An 18955-nucleotide genomic window follows, 5' to 3' on the forward strand; every position below is an offset into this window, starting at 1 on the left:
AACACAACGACAATGAGGACAGTACAAGGAAGAAATAAAATAATAATAAAGGGAGGATGAGAGTTAGTGGTTGTAGGCAATGTTGAAGAGGTGAGTTTTGAGGGATTTCTTGAAGGAAGTGAGTGTGGGGGAATCTCTAATGTTTTTTGGGGAGTGCGTTCCAGAGGGTGGGAGAGGCAATGGAGAAGGGGGGGGGGGGGGACAGGAGGTTTGCATTGGCAGACCTGAGAGTGCGGGTGGGAGTGTGCCGGTGGAGGAGCTCAGACAGTAAACAGTAAATATCTGAATTCAGCAGTTTTCATTTGTGCAATCACACTGTTCTCACCATAGAGCGAGCCTCGCCTTCGTTGTCGCCTAGCAACCTGTTTATGTTGATGGACTGACCAAACTCTGTGGTCAGGAGCTTCCGTAGTCTCTGCAGAGCCCACATCCTGTGTCCAGCAGCTGCACCAAAGAAATATTTCAATTATAAAAGACACGTGTCAGTAACAATAATTTTTCTCTGACACAATAACTACTTTCCACTGACCTACATATCTGCTGCATGGCGAGCTGTCATTAATAGCTCTCCGTAACTATATCATAGTCTGGTTTATATAAAGCAGTTTCAACTCTTTTTCCCACCTCATTTCTATCACAATCATCAATCTGTTTCAACACTCATCCATCAGCTATTTGGTGCTGCCGCTATCTGATGGACAATCGAGCAATAGTCCTCTGCCATTTCCCAGAAAACGTTCAGTTAATATATGACCTACTTATATTTAGAAATTGGAATGATATATGCATGGTGTATCAGGTCTATCATACTGTACCTAGAGCGCTGAGCTGAGCACAAGCAGCTAGGGAAGCAGCAAGGCGAGGCACAATGCTTCTGTTGGAGGCAAAGTTGAGCCTGAAATCCAGAAGACAAGTGACCAGGTCCATGGAGGGGCAGGAAAGGATACAGCGATCAGACAGCAAGTCTTTGGGACCTGAGGAAAGACAAGAGGACACAGGGTCACAAGCTTAGTATTACTACAGAAACATACCCTGTCAAATGGCATGAATGCTAAAGGTAACTGGTGTGTGTGGTTTAACCTCTGAAGACACTGATTCTGGAGATGTGTTTGGTGCAGCTTACCAGCAGCAGGCATGATGGGGTAGACAGTGAAGCGCCAGCCCCAGCCGTTCACAGAGCCGTCACTGGTGAATTTCCATTTGAGTTCATCTCCTGGGATCCTGAGCTCACTGGACCAGTCAGACCACTCCCGACCTAAAGCACAGAAGTCACACAGCCACATTTATTTATTGTTGATTGGTTTATAGTCATAGAGTTTTTTTTCACCGTCTTACTCTCATTACCTGATCTGACAGAGACAATCCTATTGGCTCCATCCATGATAGTCAACGGGTCGTGGCGTCTCTCAGTTGAACACTGACGGTCAAACTCTATCCTTAGACCCTCAGCACCTACAGAAGCAGAAAAGCTGTGTCTTTCAAAAAAGTCCTACAAAGAAGGGCTGGACAATAAGACAATATAGATATGGAAAACAAAGATAAACTTTGAACAGTGTTTAATCTCAACATATATTAACAGGGTTTTAGTGGTAACAGTATGGGACTATATAAATAGACTACTGATCATATTTTCTTTTGCTTGAAACTAAAAATCCCTCCATCTGTGCTGCGTACCTGGGATCTTCACAGTACCACTGGTAGAGGTGTCATCTGTGTACGGATGGCTGCTCTCCACAACAACTGGCTGAGAGGACAGACGGCCGCTCTGCGAGTCAGTGGCGACATCCTCCAACTCGGTGACACACAACTCCAGCAGCATGTCAGCAACCTGCACATTACAGAGATGTAAAAGTGTCAAATATTACAACATCACCAGTTTTAACTTGAATTCTAAATGTTGCACCGGTGCCTCCAACATTGTTTTTCTTTGGCTTAATTTTATTTTTTATCAATGTTTTAGGTATATAAGCTCAATTTCAACAAAAGCTGTACACCCTAAACTCAACGGATATGTCACTAAATAAATAAAAATAATTTATTAAAATGAATTCATTAAAGTTTGTGTATTAAATTTTCATTTATTGTTGGATTGATCACAAATGCATCAATCCAATGTTTTTCATCAGATTTTGCTAAAACAACTCAAACATTTGGACTTGAAATCATTCTGAATATAGAAACTTGAACAACTTTAATGAGCATAGTGCAAATTCTTTAGACCTTTTCATCTGAAATAAAAAATACAGAGTCTTTATTAGCTATTTATATATACTGATGTATTTTACGCAGTAACTTTAAATGTTTCATAACTCGTTAATTTGTAAAACCTAGAGGATATTCAAGGTATGCAAGCACAGCTTTACCAAGTACAGTTTTCATTTAAGATCATTTCTAAGACAATTAAAGAAACAATGACATACAGCCAGATAGAAGCTGCCCTCTACTGTTGATGTGTTGTCACCACACTACTCTTTCAAACTCTACACGATCAACAAAACATCCTGCTGTCGTTTGTGGGCGGTCTGTCTGTTTTAAGGTTAATCACAAGAAAAGGAAAGACTTAAACACCTGTGGATAAGCTGTACCCATGCCAGACAGCACTGCAGACAGAACCTCCTTGCCCTTATCTCCGGAGCGAAAGGACACGGCCAGCTTGAGCAGGTCGACCATCACACGAGTATCATCGGGTATGAGCAGACTTGTGAACTCATCGAGGTACTGAGGCTCTGGACCGACCACTTTACTCTGGCTCTCAGAGTCCTGAAGATGAACAGAGGAAATGGTTGAGTTAGCGTCACACAGTGTGGGTTAATAGCTGTCCAAACACACACGCTTGGTTGCCTCACCTCTTTGGTCTTGGTCATGGTTTCAGCGATGATGCTGGCTGCTCCGGGGTCATCAGTGACGGGGATGAAAGGACGAGACGAGGCACCAGAGGCAGAGGGAGTTATAGCTGACGACGGGGTGACCGCTTCATCTGATGAAGGAGCCTGATCACACACACAACACAAATAACAAAGAACAATGAGAAACAGTCAATGACACAGCTTTAGATATTTTTTTGTAATAGCTTATTTCATTACTTTATTCAAGCTGAAATGTTATTTCTATTCTGAGAAGTTCAAAGAATGTATTAGCTGGAAGCTCATTCTTAATATCTGGAGAATCAAATGTAAGATGTTTAATATCTTGTGTGATTAATCATTCAGGAATGCATTGAAACCTTGAGATTTACAATAAAGATATTTAGGTTTTAAAAATGCAAACAGAAGCTTTTTGTACTTACATTAAAGTTTAAAGTTTAAATTAATCAAATATTATCACAAAAACTCCTTTCTATGTACCGTATTTGTAGTATATTACGGTTACGGTTATTTTTCACATTGTTATTGTTATCAAAGTCCTGTGTTCCCTAGTTGGACCCAAATATAGTTTCCTGAAGGTTGCATTTATACACCTGGTCAATATGAGGGGGAAAAAAAGATGCACTCTGGATAAGATTTAGTGTAGATCAGCACAAAATGCAGTGGAGGCAGCACTTTCCTGACCCAAACTTTTGCATGGACGTGGCTTGTGTTTATAAATTCAAATCAAACTAAATCTATTTTACCCACCTCCCCTTTCTTGTCTTGCCAGGGATTTGGGCTGACTCGTTCCTCCGCTTCAGGCAGGACAGGAGGACCTTCTTCATCACTCACGCTGGACGAGGACGAGGAGTCTGACGGGGGAACGGGTGAGCTGGAAGGACACTCTGCTGGCAGGATCATACTGGCTGGCATCAGAGCACCGGCCACTGCATCCCTGAGGAAACACAACATGTCGTGTCAACAGTAAGACTAATAACAATTTCAAGCTTGCTGATTAAGTTACTAAAAGTTTAGACAAGAAGGTTGTTAAAATGTGGGATACTTTGGTACTTTCTCGATATTACCGATCATTAAAATAAATGTATGGTTTTAAAACAAATCCAACGATATCAAAGCTTACAAATAAATATTATTCAGTCTTTTTTTGGCTTGTAACTCCAAAAAACCTAAAAAAAAATGAGTGACAGGAAATGTGGGGAAAGAGTGCTGGAAGACATGGAGCAAGAAAGTGTCAGGATCTAAAGTTGAACCTGTAACTAGTGCAAGGAGGACTGCAGCGTCTGTACATGGGGAACCTGCTCTATCAACAAAGCTAAAGTGATGTCCCATGTCTTTATACTGTATGTCAACCCCAGAGGGTGCTGATTTCTTCTGATCCTCCAAGAGACTTCATTTTAATCCGTGTGAACAACATACCTTGCATACATGATCTGTAGAGCTGACAGAACATGAGACAGAGCCTGTTGTTTGGCCAAGTTGCCGTCCAGACTGAGCAGAATCTTGGCCAGCGATGGTCGATTGGGCTTCACACTGCTCTGCCCGTTCATCTTGTTACTCACTGCTGATGAGTCACTGTCTGACTGGACGCCTGTGCAGAACAACACCAACACAAAAAGACACACACAGTCACCGATGGGAAGATCCCTTAAACAGCTCCAGACATCATCACTCAGCTGCAGCGCCAGCCGACTCAGCCCTTCAGTTCAAGTTGAACCTCTCGAAAAAATACAAAACAAACAAAACAGAGAAGAAAAAAAGAGGGGCTGCAGCCGTTTGGAGAGGTAGAATATTTACGATCTCGAGACACACACAGAATTACCTTCTGCAACTGTGCAGGAAATGAGCACTACTAATCTAAGTTTTTCTTTCATTCAGCTGACGTGTGCAGAAAGTGCTGTCCTTAACTACAGGTTGTCCTGTGCAGAACTGGAACAATATTTATCAAACTCCAAAGAAATGCACCAAGGAAAGAGCTAGTGGGATTTGGTATTTCTTTCTGGGAATGTTCTGTCTGTTATGTTTGTCAAATTCCACTGAAGTCAATATTGTGATTGTAAAATGTGTGCATTAGTATAAATAACTGGTTAAACACAATAAAATACTATGATTCTGTAAAGAGACAATTTATTTATAAGTTATAAGTTTCTAAAGTGCACAAAAAAATACATTCATCATTATGGTTTTTCTGAATTACAAAAAGTTGAGAGTAACCTTTCAAAGCAGCTCTAATACGATAACTCGAGAAACATATGCATGTTTCAAGCTTAACTTGAGATTCAGAGGACAGGTTCTTAGTAACCAATTTGTTACATAGTTCTTCTAAATAAACTGTAAACTGTTAAGACGTTTCATTCCCACATCTTTTTAAGGGAAAGTGGAGTAAATCCTTTCTGACATAATTCTCTCGTCTCACTGTTTGACTATTAGTTTGTAAATAATTTTCATCATTAATGACATTTTCTTTTTCATCATGACCTTACGAAGTTTGATAATCATTCCTAAATGTGACTAAGAAGGCTTTTTATCTATTTTAAGATTTTACTTTGAGAAGTTAGACAAATGCAGGCCAGACTCGAATATGTTGTAGTCAGAACAGCTCCCCCTTTTGGGCAATCTGTATACAACATATGTGTGAATTTAAATGGAAGTCTTCATGTAGGTGAGTAGAACATGTAATGGGTTGGTGGTACCGTTTTAACTGTAGGAAGAAAAGGCGGGATTACCTAAGTATGACGCTCCGAGGGAGTCCCTGGCTGTCTGGAAAAGCACTGGCTCGTGAACGGAGGGCGTGGTCACGTCCACAGTGGTCCAGGCCACGCTGTGGGAGGAGCCACAGGCCACTCGAGTGATCTTCTGTCCCTCCAGACCCTGCACCAGGGTTGGCTTCCTGTTCACTGTGGTGGTGCCGTTCCCCTGCTGGCCGTGGTCATTGTCCCCCCATGCATACACCTGACAAAGAAAAACAAGACCCTGATTAGTGCTGTTTAAACATAGAAGTATTAAAGTATTCAGGATAACGTTGGTAAATGTTCTGAAATGTGTAGGACTAGGGGTGAGAACCGCAGGCTAACTTAAGATACAATACAAGACAAGAGGATATGAAATACACGGGTCCAGGACAACAATAATGAATGAATTTTAGATACACATACATATCACATTACATTAAAGCAAAACGCCTCTAAAAAAAAGTTAAAGTGCAGGATTCATCCTCTAACTTCTTTTCAGCGCTGTCCAACATCATGCTGTCAACTTCTTCTTTGGCCAATAAACCTCTATATCATTAGCGCCACCATGAGGAGTCATGCAGTAGTGACATGGTGAGTCATACTGGAAATCTGTTTTTTATATTAAAATACTGGTATTTAGCACCAGTGATTTGATCATTGCATCACATGAATCAGGTCTCAGATTTATTGCTGTATGGATATTTGTAAGACTTCCTGTGTTTGGAACTTAAGTAAAAGCCACTTGAGACCTCCTCACTGCTTTAAGCTCTTAATGAATAACCTTTTAAAGTGGTCAAACTTTGAGTAGCTGCCTCTCATCATTAGAAGTAATGTGCTGACATTATGAAACTTTCTCTGAGGGAAGCTAATATATAGGACCAGATACGGTGTGTAACATCAAAGGTCAGGGGTGTCTGAAAAGTGGAGTGAGAGTCAATAAATAGAATACATTGGGAGGGGAAGGAAGTCACACAACTGGAACAGAGCCATGGCAGTAAATGGGCAGAGTGCCTGAGCGACGTGCTCCGCTTCATTACACACTGCTGGTGGAGGTCAGTACAAACCTGTCCTGTTTCTGTAACAGCCAAACAGTGCAGAGCTCCAACAGCAACATGGACTATCTTTTTCCCCCTCAGCCCCTCCACCATCTGAGGTTTCCGAACATGGACATCAGTGCCATGGCCCAATCGGAAATAGTCGCCTTTGCCCCTGTTTAAAAAACATAAACAGTTAACAATCATTGGAAAACAAAAAAGAGGAATGGTTTAGTATGGAACCGTCATTGTTTATTTATCTTACCAGGTCCACACAACTCCAGATTTAGTCAGGGCCAAAGAGAACTGAGCTCCACATTCAATCTGGCAGACGCCCTGCCCGTTCAACCTCTCAATGTTCTGTGGGATGTTGCAGCCCTCGCTGCCTCCACGACCCAGCTTCCCAAAGTCCCCATCACCCCACGAGAACACCAACCCTGCCAGAAACAGACACAAATATGACCAACTAGAAACAGAGGAATCAAGGCATCACTAGAACATTAAAATGAGTTTTGAAAAGAAAGTCTTAGTGGTTAAAAGTACTGGTCTTTCTAGATAAGGTGTCTTTACTTGAAAAGTGTGTATTTTGTACCATTTACATCGATATTTGCTCAAAACTAAATTCTCTTTAATGCCAGAGAATACTTTTTCAACATACCTTCATCAGTGAGCGCGAGAGTTTGAGCATCCCTGCTCCCACAAGCCACCTGGATAACACGGTGTCCCAGCAGCACTTTCACCTAAATGACAGACACAGCAAGCAAGAGTTCATGATTATGTATCATATTCAATAGTATCATTGGCTTAAAAGCAGTGAAACATCATTAAGAGGACACTAGCACTACACATGTCACAGCAAGTTAACAGATGTGGAATTTTTCTTTCTCTACATCAGCTGATAAAAAACAACATTCTTCTTACTTCTATTAGTCAGTGTCTGTGTAAAGTAAAGAAAGGATGAGATATGCACACATACCAGTTTAGGCCTCAGCTGAGTGGTATTGTCCCCGTGTCCGAGGCGGCCATATTCCCCTAAACCCCAGCTGTAGAGCTCCCCACTGGAGGTGATGGCTGCACTGTGAGAGCTGCCACAGGCGATGTCACGGATACGCTTTGTCTTCAGCGCCTCAATCAAACGAGGCTTGTCACAGTTCCTACGATAACAAACATAATTATCTTAAATCCAGTTTGTATCTTAAAGCTGCGTGCAACACTACATCACCCTTACAGCTAAGACTTTATACCAATAAACTTCTACCATTAGGACATTTAAAGTCTGACCCACACTGACGCCTTACCAGATGTTAAAATGTTAGGGACCCCAAACAGCACACCACACACTAACAGATTCTATTCACCAACAACCAGACTCCTTCCTCTAATAACTGGAAATCTCACTTAATCTCTGAGTCAAATGCGAAAGACTACACAGACAGGAAGAATTGGCGATCATTGTTTTTTTGACTACTTTTACTGAAAATTCCCCTCAAAAGAAATAATAAACACTATAAACTATGCGACAGAGTAAATATGAGCTGTAATCTCACAGAGCCTGATGGAGTTGAGTAAAAATGTATTCGTTTTTTTTCCAGGAGACTTCGACAGAGTGCGTGCTCGGCTGTCCTCTGGGTTTCCCCACACACTCAGATCGTAAATATCAAACGTGGTTATTAGTTACAGTTTGAAGTCAGTGCGGCCAACTGTTTTTATTTTCTAGTTCTAGCTAACTTTATCAAAATAACTCATTACATCATAAAAAATAAATGTTGCATTTATATAATAACTGACTTGATGTCATAAATGTGGTGTCATAAATGTGGGATCACCCCTCTATGATCACTCTAGTATAAATAAAGGTTAAATAAATAAATGAATGAATGTAGGACTTTAAGCATAAGAGAAATTCAACAGTTATTACAAAACTACTGACTAGAAAGTCGCTAAAAACTAAAAGGCGTAACTAAAAACATGAGGTGTTTAGTTAGTTATCAAACTCGAAGCTTCCTGTTTGACAACTTATTTGGAGAAGTGACAATATCTAAACAGAGAAAAAAGTCATGATGTAACCCTGTAGCTGTCTCCAGGATACATGTGCAGTGTTTTTGCGAGTAAACATACATTCTGCTGAAGTGTCCCAGTTTGCCGTCATCTCCCTCTCCCCACGAGAACACCTTCCCGTCCACAGTCAGAGCCATGGCGTGGCGCCCACCAGAGTGCACAGCGACCTTCTTCACCACGTAGTTACTGAGTGCGGTGATCTGACGAGGGATCGGGATGGTCCCACTGGATAGACCCAGGCCTAACCTGCCATTAGTGGCCTCTCCACATGCGTAAATCTTCCCCTCCACCGTCACTGCAACAGCAGCAGAACAGTTACAAACACCACACACGCACATTAAAGAAGTACATTGACTCCAATTTCTTTTCCATCACTCACCTGCAAATAGGCTTTTGGAGCCACCGGCTACTTGAACCACATTGAGTGCAGAGAGAGTTTCAGAGAAGGAGGGCACCTTGATCTGTGGCGGTACAAACAAAAAGGGATTAGAGGAGGCAGCAGCTTCTGAGCGTCTCGCACAGGTTCCCAGGAAGTCTCAAAAGTGTTTGACAAATCCTCAACAAAGGAAATCATTTTAAATAATCACAATACAGACAATGAAACCAGGGAGCATTGTTCAGTAGTCGCTAGATGGAAGTAACAGTACCTTCCCTAAAGAAGAGCTGCATTACCATTATATGCTACTTTATACTTTTTTTAATGGATTATTCTTTCAGGCTCTTCATGCCTTTATTGAGAGGACAGGACAGTGGATCGGGTCAGAAACAGGGATGAGAGAGTGGCTGAAGTGGATGGAAAATGGCTGATGGTTAAACCTTGGTTTACGTCTTTGAGGGCCTCGGTAACTGGGACGCAAGATTTAACCACTGATATACATGCGCCCAAACTTTACATTTTCAAAAGGTAAAATACTGAACTAACAATTATCTAACTACTACAGTTATTGGCCTGTTTGATACACTTTCAAAGTGAGTGTGTCAGTTCCTCATTGTGTGAGAGTGTTAGATTTTGGCCATCACATCGCATTAGCTATAAGAAGCAAACAGATGTGGATAGACTTGTTATTATCAGCCTCTACACAAAGAATGTAGCCTCCACCTTTATAATGAAGACTGGAATGACTTAGCCTCAGTTTTATGTGTTTTTTCCCCTGCTTATATAGTTTAACATCATAAATACATGACTACATTGCATAATCGGGTCTTGCATTTGGCTTCTATTGGAAATGTTGTTGCCAAACCTTTTTTTGTACAGCTTGTCTAAACTATAAAGAGGCACTATTAGGAGGGCTTACGATCAAAACAACAATGCACATCAACAAAAAATATTCTCCCCATTTGAGGTTTGAAAAAAGTAAGTATTTCAATGTATTTACAGGTGGAAGACTCACATTAATTGAAACTCACATTCATTCTTAAACAACCCGTTTCCCTTTTAAAGAGTGGATGTGATGGTTGGACAACAAAGACTAGTTTAGCCATTGGCGAGTGTGGATGAAAATATAGAGAAAAGCTGTACCTTAGAACCCTTTAGTCCTCCGAGCTGATCTTTGTCATTCAGACCCCAGACGAACACTTTGGTCCTGATGGTGGCTGAAGACTCCAGACCTGATGACTTCTTCCGAGCAAGACTAACATGGCACAAAGAAAATAAAAATAAAAAATGTACTGGATTAATACCAATGATCTGAGTGTTCTTGTTTTGATTGTGAGTATGGATGTGGGGGGGGGGGGTTCTATTCAAGTACGCAAAGCTCTACTGTATCAAACACGCTGCAAATGTGGCTTAAGCATCTTTCATAAGCCATGCATCTGTATATACAAATCTGCATTATCAAACTCTGCCAGGTTATTCCTTGCTTGCAGTAGAGGATCAACACATTTTCAACCACACAGACATTCCTAATGCAATAATCCTACACTCAAACAACGGTTTCTTAGCCTGTCTCACCTCCCAGAGGTCGTTTTGTCGTCATCGTCTTCCTCGTTATCAGATGCCAAGAAAGGCACTGTGGCGAGGTCTTCATCTTCTGCTCTGATCCGTCCAACAATGCCGAGTCCATGAATCTTACAGTCTATCCCAGAACTGCGACACTGCTTGATGGCGACCTCGATGTATCTGTGATACTGCAGGAAACATTGTTCAAGTTATTACAAATCAAATATTATGGGATGACTAGAAGATGATATTTGTAACACTACACATCATACCTCAGTGCAGTCACTGAGCAGAAGGACGGTGGTGTCTGTGGGATTGATGTTTACGGTTTTCAGCTCAATCAAGTTGTTTAAAGAACTTCCACCTGTGAATTCAGAAAACACATTATTAAAGCTAATGGAAAACAGTTAACACCGTGAAAAAAAGGTCTGTTTTTCAAATAGTATCTCTTGCCTTAACAACAAACTATACACTATAAAAACAGATTGTAAATGTCTGATGGAAAGTTTACATTACATCACTTCATTACTGTATGTTTAGTTTCAGCACTCATCCATTCATACTAATAAACCTGAAACAACATTTCAATGAAACACAAGTTGAATTGAACTCACCTGACACCACGACTAGAGAGGGCATGTAGCTGCTGTCTGCAGGGTCCACATTCATCTTCAGCCTGTGAACCAGAACGTCTGGGAAGAGCTCGAGACGAATCCAGTGCTGTAGGAGGGCAAAGTGAAAAAACCTGTCAAGTGAAGCACTTTAAAGAAGCTAAACTAAATAGACCATAAGACAGCTTTTTTGCAAATCCAATCTCGTGCCTTTCCCTGCGATCCAGAGGACTGCCAACACTGATCACTGCAGTCGATAAGCCGTGAGGCCTGATTCACTGAGGATGACACGTTGAGGCTCTTGACGGCTCTGGACCAGTCGTCAATCAGCATCCCGCGCTGGCTGCTGTGATGCTTCTTGAGCTGTTTTCCTGAGCGGCCGCAGAATGCTGGGGACTGGCCTGATTGTAGGGGAGATGAATCAGAGGATTACCTGCATGCACGCGCTTAGAAATATAACAAATTAGATCAGTGTGAAAAGAGACTAACCAGGCTCGTTGATTCTGCCAAAGGAATGTCTGGTGTTGTGTTTGCGAGTCTTGAAACAGTTTTCACAGAAGTCGAAGTCGTCACAGTTTCTGCATTTGAATCTGGGGCCGTTTATCGGGAACATTTGACAGCCATCACACCTGTGGAACAGGCAATGATGTATTGAGACATTAAGATTAGCACCAGAGCCCCAAAAGAAAGGACTGTGATGTGCAATAAAGCTGCAACACATCTAGATAAACTGTGCTGTCAGCCAAGGAAGTTACTAAATGTTGGATAAGAGAAAGTCATTCATATTTAACCTTTTAGACCCATCTCTCGATAGTAAAATCTGTGTTCTCAGGCTTGTATTTAATATATTTTGTTATAGTCATTATGTTCTTAATGCTCGCTTTTTAACTTTGGGAAGCACTTTCAATGAATCTGTGTGTGAATATTTGCCTTATAATTAAACTTGCATTGCCTAGAGATTTGTTATGTAGTACTGTAGTTGCTCATTTCTGAATTTTCATATCGAAGGTCATTAAAGTGCTCTGTCCCTTAAAATAAATACTTCACATACTAAAATGGACTGACAAAAATCATGAGAATGTCTCCATACCTAAAATAAATGTCTTATTATTACCTGACTCCAGGGTGAACACTGGGCACCAGTTCCATTTCAGACAACAGGCCGGTCCAGTGGGACTGCTGGGGGAAGTCTACTATCACATCCTTTCCATTGGCACTGAAAGCTAAAACAAACCGTTCAGCTCCATTAGTGCAGATGACAGGGGATTCCAGCCTCAGCCTCTTAAATAGGGTTATCTGTTTAGTTTATGAATAGAACATCAATTTAAAGAGTAAAGTGCAAGTCTTACCTTTCACAAACCCGACACTCCTATGAGTGACTGAGCCCCATTTGTACTTTGGCGTGGTGACTGTTGGCTTCACCCTCACTTTGTCACCAATCTTTATATGGGAAGGAGAGCTTTGTGGTGGGAAACCTTGGGGAGAAAAAAAAAAAGATTAAAACAAACTGTATCACTAGCTGTAAACTACTCCCTTCATGTTACAGGTATAGGGGTTGTGATTGAAGCTTACCTAGTAGTTCAATGTGGATGTAGCGCACCCAGTATGTTCCTCCTTTCTGCTGCCAGTCACACTGCACATTTAAGTCATGAAGTCCATCTCTGTCCAGCTTGATCACTTTCCCAACATCTCCATCATACACTTCCTCATACGTTCTGCAGCATTTCACCATCATCCCCACCTGAAAAGTAAGTTCAGCTTGAGAAAATCTGTCTTGGGGAATCCAGCTACTTTTTTTAAAACTTAAACCTATTTAAGGTTCTTAACAAATCACTACAAAAAGTTTTGCATTTCTTTCAGTAGAATGCTTCAGCCTACGCAGCAGAACAGGACGTAATGTCTGAAATATATTCTGTGGAGAAAAATAGACCCCATCAGAGCATTCAACGTAAAAAAGGATGCCCATAAAGAAGAGCCTGCTGTAATTTTTTGTTAGTGTTCTTTACTCTTCAAATAAAGGACGGTCTAACTTTGTTAAATGTTGTGCAAATTTTGGTCATAATGCCCTAAAATATGTTTATATGAACCAGGTCCAACCCGCTAAGCATTCATTTTTAACCGGTCAATATAATAAATTGCATGTGTGTCATGTAAGCATTTGTTTCAGCATGTTTTTCTAATAACATGACTATTTTAGTACCAACATTCACCCCAATCTTGCACACAGCATGCCGAGTTTCCAGCCAAATGGAAAATCTGTTTGCATTTGGCAGGATTTAATTTTGCATCCTGATATGACCTTCTGAAGCAGTTTTAGAAAATATTGTTTTAAATGTTGCTGGTCTCACCTGAATGTTCTCTCTGATATAGACAGCATAATCATCGTTGCTCTGGAAATCTGATCTCTTCTTAAACGTCTGGCTTTCAGTCACGACTGCACCTGGAGGCTAATGTCACACAGAGACATGGAATTATAAAACAGCTGTTAATATTCATGTTCTGGGATCATGGATTTGACTGGCTGAATGATTAATGCAGTGCATCATCAAGTAGCAGAAATTTTAAGAGAAAGTAATGTACCACAGGGAATGTCGGCTCGGCCTCCTCCAGCTCCTCCAGCACCTCCTCATCAGAGAATTCATCAGACACAGTGTCGACATCTGACAGCTCAGTGACATGAATGTCTGGATGGTCCAGGAGCCAGCCCACCAGAGCCTCAACACCTGGTGTACATATGCTCAATTACTCTCCACAAGTACATCTCAAAATATAAAATCACACATTGACCCAAATATAGCAGACATGCTATTTTTAACAAGAGCATTCAAATGTTTGGGTACAGTGTCATGTGAAATCATACCTGGGACACCAGAGGCACTGCCTGTTGTTCCAGACAGCGACTTCAAGGCAAACTCAATGTTCTTTCTAGGGAAGCCCATCTCCATGAGCTGGAGGACTATGGGTAAAGGAGGGACAGGTGAGGTCTTCTGTTTCTTCTGTTTTGGTGGTCGAACATGTTGTACGGTGACAGGTGTGGTGGCCTCGCTGGAGCTGCTCTCCTCAAACAGCGGAGAGGACGGGTGTGCAGATTCCACAGCGAGAAACTGACACACTGCCAAAGCTGCAGCCTGTGTATTCACACAACAACAAAAATAAAACATGTGGCACTGAGGTCAAGCTAAATGTACTAGCTCTAATATAAGAAGCATTAGCACTGACACTTGTTAAAAGAGAATCTGGTGTTGCCAAATGTAGCCTCATTTTTATCTAATATGAAGTCAAAATGACTAATGATTAATGTTCAGAACCTTTAAGTCATTTTGACCCTGATGTTTAAAGAAGAGCAGGGTCCAGGTTTTCAATACGGATGAGTGTGACTAGATGACTAAATGATTAGTCGTCAACACCCTCACTACTGGGCACCATCATTACTAGTTGGTTCAACTAATTATGAATAATTTTATCAATTCAGTCCTGCAACTACAGTACAAAATGGTGTATGCTTTCATGTAGCTGCCCATCACCAGCTGGGGTTGTAGCTCCGGCTAATGGCTGCTCGCATAATGCCACAATGCTCTACTACCCAGATATAAACCAACACAGTGAATGGATGACATCTCATAATGCGGGGTGGTAGGGCAGTATTTTGATCTAGAAAATATAAATAGATAAAGTTGTATGTAGGGCTGTGTCCAGTTAAACCGGTATCTAAGAACTTCACCAAAGCAATGTGAAGCCAGCCTTGCCATGTGGACGTTAACCGGCAATGAGTACTGAAGGCTGGTGGTGCTAGCACTGCTAACATTGGCCACACTCTGCAAACAAATTTGACATTGTTTACCCACAGATGCTGTGATCCCTTGCTCAACCATGTTACAAAAAAACGCTCAATTGTAATTGTGACTAGTGTTTTCTGATTGTTTCCTGACCTTTGATCAAGTTGACTGGCCTTTAAATTTGCATTTAATAGACTTTGAAATTGGTCGCAGAGGAACATCCCTAGTTTTAAAAATATCAGAGTTCCTCTACAACACTTGACTACTAAAGCAGAATGTATAAACTCACCTCCATCTCCTGTCTGTCAAAAATGGCTTTGATGGGGGAGGGCTGGGTGGCAGCGGACAGCAGCTGCTGCAGGAGGATGAGTGGAGGTAGAGGACCCTCAGGAGACAAGTCACCCACATCAGGAGATGATACCACTGGATCCTCTGCATATAAAATAAATAATAATTAAAAGGCTAAGAAGTACAGATAGTGCCTCAATGTTCACTAAAAATATTTCCAGACTAAGTTCAATCCATCTACATGTAATCTCAGAGACCTCAAAAGTGTGCAAGTTAAGTTATTAATTTGCAACAAAAATGGTCCTCCCACTGAGTAGCTGCTGGGCCGTATTAAAATATTTTAATAATTTGTGTAAATGCAGTTCATCATGATTTAATGTCCACCCACTGGTAGCCATTATGCATCCTCAAAGCAGCAAAAGAAGTTGTTGTTCAAGCAGTGACCAAATCAATTTGAAGCTTTACAGTGTTGAACTGAACAAACAAAAATAGTTTTCATTTGAGAATTTTCTCACAAACTCTCAAGTCAGGCTCCAAAAATGTCAATACTTTTTTATTTTTTTATTGATTTATAGTATTGGATTGAACCTAAGCTTAAATAAACAACAGATTTTTTGTCATATTTTGAACCAAAGGCTGACGCAAGCAAAAGAAAAGGAGCGCTGTATTAAATAGCACAAATACTAGGGCAATTGTGCAGAAGTTTCCCTACAATTCTTGAAATATGTTTTCTCTTATCTAATAAAAAAAAAATGTATTGTGTCTTGACAACCCTTCTTTAATCTGTTCACTGGTGGAGCTCTTACCGCTGGGATTTGGTCCTATGTCCAGCACTGCCGCCTGAGAGAGGATCTGTCTGAGTTTGTCTTGATGAGAGAGAAGAGCCCGTCCGGCCTTTAAAATGTAAAGCCTCAGCTGCTGGCAGCGCAGAAGATGGATGTCCACCTGGTCAGCTGCGGGGAAAAAACGCTTTGATTAAATCCACAGGACATCAGTTTTCACTTCAGAACAAGAAATTAAAGTCTTACCCACAGCTCAAAATATTTTGTTGTGATGAGAAAGGAGGCAAAAAATCCTGCATAATAAAAATAAAGCTATGCATACTGTCGGAGCACTTTTCTAGAAAAAAGTGTAATTAAAGCCAATGTTTATTATTTAATTGAGAATTTAAGATTGGGGCCATCAAGTCATAAGCATGGTTTCTGTACCTGTGAGTCCTCGACTCAGGGACTTCTTCATGCGTTGTTTCTCTAGTTTACTTCCAGCCAGGCTAACCAACTGAGCCCAGACCGCCAGCATAGGATCAGAGAAAGGCAGGTTGTTCACACTGAAGGATACCGCAGCCAGCTGAGGGAAATATGGACAAAAAACATCCTTTATTATTGTCAAATAACGTCTTAGTTAGTTACAAGTTAAAGTAGATTCAAAGTACAAACATGAGAATCTAAACTCTTCCATACCGGTTTAAGATGGCTGAGCAGGCAAACCCTGCAGGTCCTCATCTCATGAAACTGAACGGTGATGCGTCCTTTGGGAGTAATGCGAGTAACTGTTCCCTCTCCGTATTCTTCATGTATAACTTGTCCTCCCAGCCGGAGACGTGCATCGATTCCTCCAATGACTGCCAGCACTGCCATCAGACTGCCCACTCTGGGACCCTCAGTATCAGGAAAATAATCCTCCAAGAAAGACTGAGGCATAAAAGAGGACATTGATTATCACTGTTTTGTTAAGGCAGAAGTCAAGGCACTACATATTATAATCAAACCCGTAACACCCAAATATTTCTTACCGCTTCAGATTGGCAGCCAGCCATAACATCTCCGATGGAGCTCAGCTGAGCGTTGATGTATTCATTAATCATGCTGTTCCACTGGCCAAGAGAGTGCAGAGTACGCAGGACAGCAACTATCTCCTCGGCCAGGGTGCTGCTGTGAGTGGCTGTAAGAGATGCCTGAGGGCGGGACTTCCTCCTTCTCAGGGACCCCTCTGGAGTGGAAAATTAAAGATACATGTAGAAAAACAGACTACACTTACATGTCTGTTCATGAGATTGCTAAACATACCTCTAAGAAGTGGCAAGTCTGAGGAGCAGGTGCTCAGCAAGCTCCCCAAGAAGTTGAACAACTTCTCCACCAGGAACCTCATGTCCTGAGAGCGCTCCGTCTTGTCCCATGAGGGTAAGACCGCCTGCAGGAGACGAAGAGCCAGAATCTGCAAGCACACACATAAAGGAACAGTAAGTAGGGCTTCCATTCAGATTTGTTTGGCAGAAGAAATACTTCCCAGTTTGACTTTTTTCAGCCTATTTTCATTGCACATTAAATGTGGCCTCTTTAGCAGGTTTCAAGCTAAATTGTTTCTTCAATCAGATCTTAAAGAGGAAAATATATGAAAGTATATTAATACAATCTGGTTATGCAAAAATATATATTTGGCCGGTTGTCTGAACAGCCATTTGTTGCATGCCAAAGAATCTGGGATCTTGCTTCTTTTGGGTTTAAGAACACAAGAAAAAGTGCTGAACGAATTAAAATAAACGGCATGATCAGTCGCCTGACACAGTCGAGGTAATTATCCCACCTGTCTCTGCAGAGTGATGGCATTAAAGGACTGATGTCCCTCAACAATTCGGATGAGCAGGCCGATCCATGCAGACGTGCTGAGCGTGCTGCACATCTGCGGCATGAGAGCGATGCTGCGGATGAAGCCCAGTGTACACCAGCTCCTGTGCTGCTCTCGAGACACCAGCCTGTGAGAGTGACAACCTGACGACAAAGAAAAGTGTGTAAGAACAAAATAACACCCGATAACTTGCCTTGTTTAAAGATAAAACACTCTTTTTTTTCTACAAAGATGTTTAGCTACCTGACTTGTCATTAGCTCCACTTTCTACGAGCATCCTGAGAAGCCCACAGAGGGTCCGTGTGGCATCTGTTTGCAGCACCTCAGCATAGATCCCAGCTGACAGAGACAGTGTCTTCAGCAGGTTGACTGTGCTGGTGAGCATCATCGCTGTCGGGTGGCTGCTCTTCTCAATCAGCTCTCCTTCTTCGAGGAACAGAGGTGATTGTTAATGTAAGGTTTTGTACCTCACACTTGTAGCTGCAGAGATGTGCACCGAGGCAGTACTGTAAACTAACCTGTGTCATCCTCTGTGTCTGATTCCTCAGTGGGGGGCTGAGCAGCTGGTGGAGGCTCGGCCAGTTTGAGGTCGTATTTTCCTTCTTTTCCCATCCTGTAGGAGTTGGTGCTGCTGGTATCCCACTGCACCCTAATCCAGCCGTCTTCACCCAACTCCCCAATGACCCGACCGAGACCTGGTGCTGGTCCATCCTAGACAGAGTATGCACAAAGTCAAATCCTGATCACTATCATATTCTTCCTAATAATCAAAAATCAAGAGAAGTAATTCACCAACAACCAAGACACTGTAACATGGATTTAGCTACCTGATCTCCCCATTTCCAGTCAACTCCTCTCATGACCCTGGTGCCTATCTTCATCATGGCGGCCAGCTCAGGGCCAGATGCAGGTAGGGGGGCGGGGGCAGCCTCCTTTCTGGACTCCTCTAGTACTGTGGCTGAGCCTCCAAGTGCACATAAACCCAGGTCCTCCTCACTGCTGTCTGTGCTGGGCCCTGGAGTTACAAA

At 41.8% G+C, this 18955-nt stretch overlaps 1 protein-coding gene across 3 annotated transcripts in view; it reads right to left on the bottom strand.

Moving 5' to 3' along the window:
• Window positions 1–18955, bottom strand: part of herc2 (HECT and RLD domain containing E3 ubiquitin protein ligase 2) — a 55799-nt gene that overhangs the window by 15595 nt on the left and 21249 nt on the right. For 2 of the 3 annotated variants that reach the window (XM_065956124.1, XM_020632431.3), the window contains exons 36-73: window positions 18755–18942; window positions 18446–18638; window positions 18171–18353; window positions 17886–18070; window positions 17369–17516; window positions 17095–17291; window positions 16763–16993; window positions 16511–16649; window positions 16109–16255; window positions 15304–15446; window positions 14099–14366; window positions 13819–13961; window positions 13587–13685; window positions 12811–12979; window positions 12588–12713; window positions 12353–12461; window positions 11728–11867; window positions 11449–11639; window positions 11242–11347; window positions 10900–10991; window positions 10640–10815; window positions 10208–10319; window positions 9068–9149; window positions 8749–8983; window positions 7607–7784; window positions 7289–7370; window positions 6896–7067; window positions 6661–6805; window positions 5591–5816; window positions 4284–4455; window positions 3615–3801; window positions 2847–2990; window positions 2569–2760; window positions 1675–1828; window positions 1345–1452; window positions 1124–1255; window positions 816–974; window positions 326–444 (exon numbers count right to left, since the gene is read on the bottom strand). In XM_065956124.1, coding sequence (XP_065812196.1) covers window positions 326–444; window positions 816–974; window positions 1124–1255; window positions 1345–1452; window positions 1675–1828; window positions 2569–2760; window positions 2847–2990; window positions 3615–3801; window positions 4284–4455; window positions 5591–5816; window positions 6661–6805; window positions 6896–7067; window positions 7289–7370; window positions 7607–7784; window positions 8749–8983; window positions 9068–9149; window positions 10208–10319; window positions 10640–10815; window positions 10900–10991; window positions 11242–11347; window positions 11449–11639; window positions 11728–11867; window positions 12353–12461; window positions 12588–12713; window positions 12811–12979; window positions 13587–13685; window positions 13819–13961; window positions 14099–14366; window positions 15304–15446; window positions 16109–16255; window positions 16511–16649; window positions 16763–16993; window positions 17095–17291; window positions 17369–17516; window positions 17886–18070; window positions 18171–18353; window positions 18446–18638; window positions 18755–18942 — 5972 coding nt within the window. The remainder of the gene's footprint in view (window positions 1–325; window positions 445–815; window positions 975–1123; window positions 1256–1344; window positions 1453–1674; window positions 1829–2568; window positions 2761–2846; window positions 2991–3614; window positions 3802–4283; window positions 4456–5590; window positions 5817–6660; window positions 6806–6895; window positions 7068–7288; window positions 7371–7606; window positions 7785–8748; window positions 8984–9067; window positions 9150–10207; window positions 10320–10639; window positions 10816–10899; window positions 10992–11241; window positions 11348–11448; window positions 11640–11727; window positions 11868–12352; window positions 12462–12587; window positions 12714–12810; window positions 12980–13586; window positions 13686–13818; window positions 13962–14098; window positions 14367–15303; window positions 15447–16108; window positions 16256–16510; window positions 16650–16762; window positions 16994–17094; window positions 17292–17368; window positions 17517–17885; window positions 18071–18170; window positions 18354–18445; window positions 18639–18754; window positions 18943–18955) is intronic. The other variant, XM_065956123.1, reaches the window with a different exon arrangement.

The sequence above is a fragment of the Labrus bergylta genome, chromosome 6 (genome assembly GCF_963930695.1).
Source record: "Labrus bergylta chromosome 6, fLabBer1.1, whole genome shotgun sequence".
NCBI lineage: Eukaryota > Metazoa > Chordata > Actinopteri > Labriformes > Labridae > Labrus > Labrus bergylta.